General features: G+C 48.1%; 1 protein-coding gene across 1 annotated transcript; it reads left to right on the forward strand.

Annotated features, from left to right (window-relative positions):
- The first annotated feature begins 524 nt into the window (after positions 1-524).
- Positions 525-1280, forward strand: LOC307050775 (malignant T-cell-amplified sequence 1-like). Its single transcript, XM_079701028.1, has one exon. It carries the CDS (start codon positions 591-593, stop codon positions 1134-1136), a length of 546 nt encoding a protein of 181 aa, XP_079557154.1. The 5' UTR covers positions 525-590; the 3' UTR covers positions 1137-1280.
- Positions 1281-1992: the final 712 nt, after the last annotated feature.

A 1992-nucleotide genomic window follows, 5' to 3' on the forward strand; every position in this document is an offset into this window, starting at 1 on the left:
CTGGCCGCAAAGCCTCTCCTCTCCGGGTGCAAGTAGAGAGAACTGGGAAGGTGACAGACAGCGACTGTTTGCAAGTATTCGGAGCTGCGCTAAACCGGCGAGAGATTGTGAGAGCATGAGAGATTGTGGAGGAGGAATAACGCACAGGACTCGACTCCTTGCCGTGACCGTGCGGAACAGGAGGTCTTATCGTTCAGGATTCGTCCCCCGGTTTCTGGCGTGGGTAATTGTACAGATGGGAGCCATTTCCCAATAAAAAAAATAGAAGACAGGCCCCCTCCAATCTTCTTTTCCTGTAACAAAAATGATTGCTCTACCACCCTTCCTTTTCAAGTCCCGCCCTTTTACATGCCCGCCCCGGAGAGTAATCGGAAGACCAAATACTGCCGGAAAGTGCAACGCCACAGTCCAAGGAGCGGAAGTAGATTTCCCGGAAACCCGTAAAGTGCGCCTCTCTTCCGGTTAACGACAGCCGTACCAACCGTCCACGCCGGCAGTCCTCCGGTAAGCGCCTCCGCCGGGCTCTCTGTAATTCAATTTTCCCTTCGATTCCGGGCGCTTCCTTGTCGTCGCCCTCTTCACCTTGGATCATGTTCAAGAAATTTGATGAAAAAGAAAATGTGTCCAACTGCATCCAGTTGAAAACCTCCGTTATTAAGGGTATTAAGAACCAGTTGATAGAGCAATTTCCTGGTATCGATCCGTGGCTGAATCAAATCATGCCTAAAAAGGATCCGGTCAAAATAGTGCGATGCCACGAACACATAGAAATCCTCACGGTAAACGGGGAGTTACTATTTTTTAGACAAAGAGAAGGGCCTTTTTATCCAACGCTAAGGCTGCTTCACAAATACCCTTTCATCCTGCCCCGCCAGCAGGTTGATAAAGGAGCCATCAAGTTTGTGCTCAGTGGAGCCAATATCATGTGTCCGGGCCTGACCTCTCCCGGAGCTAAGCTCTACCCCGCCGCGGTGGACACGGTGGTTGCAATCATGGCAGAAGGAAAACAGCACGCCCTGTGTGTGGGAGTCATGAAGATGTCTGCCGAGGAAATCGAGAAAGTCAACAAAGGAATCGGGATCGAAAATATCCATTATTTAAATGACGGGCTGTGGCACATGAAGACGTATAAATAAGCCTCAGAAGAAATGCGCCTGGGCTAAACATGGACCTCGTGCAGTATCTGTTTGTGTGTGACGGCATGAAGACGGCACCTCTGTGGATAGCAATTCAACAGACGCTAAAAACCGGAAATAGACGAAGTAAAGCTTTGGAAAGAATCCATGTGTCTGTGCGTGTGTCATTGTATGTGTGTGTGTCTGTGTGAGTGTGTATGCCTGTGGATATGTGAGGGTGTGTGTGTGCATTTGTGTGTTTACAGGGGGAGTGATTAGATTTGCTGTCTTGTCTGTTTAAGCAGATATCAGTTCAAGCAGGTAAATTATCTCTTAGAAAAATAGATTTCAAAGTCAAGTGCGTGCAGTTGCTAGATGGGCCCAAGTTGGGAGAAGAAAATGACTGGAGAGAGACCCAAAACAACTCTATTCATATGACCGTTTAAGGGATGAGTACTAGAAACAGAAAATCCGGTAAAAAGTACACAGCGGTCATTATTGGTTGTCCACCCAACAGAGTAGCCCCCTCCCTCCTTGGTGGCATAGCTCTGTCCATCCCTTTTCTACACGAGTCTGGAAAATGCTGATTAGTCAAGGCCTATCACGGTGGTCTATTTCCCTGTGAGATGGATTCATTTGTAGGTGGGCGTGGGGCCTAAAGCCAAGGAGGATCTTCTGTTGAGTAACCCATGGGAAAGTGAGGGTCCTTTCTCCCATGGTTTTGAGTCATTTATAGGTGGGACCACTAAAAGAAAGATGCATGGGGAGAAACTCTCCCTACTTTGGATGGACATTGGCATATGATTTTGCTCTTGCCAAACACACACACACACACACACACACACACACACACACACACACACACACCCTTGATTAG

This window comes from Hyperoodon ampullatus (genome assembly GCF_949752795.1).
Source record: "Hyperoodon ampullatus genome assembly, chromosome: 3".
In the NCBI taxonomy this organism is placed as follows: domain Eukaryota; kingdom Metazoa; phylum Chordata; class Mammalia; order Artiodactyla; family Ziphiidae; genus Hyperoodon; species Hyperoodon ampullatus.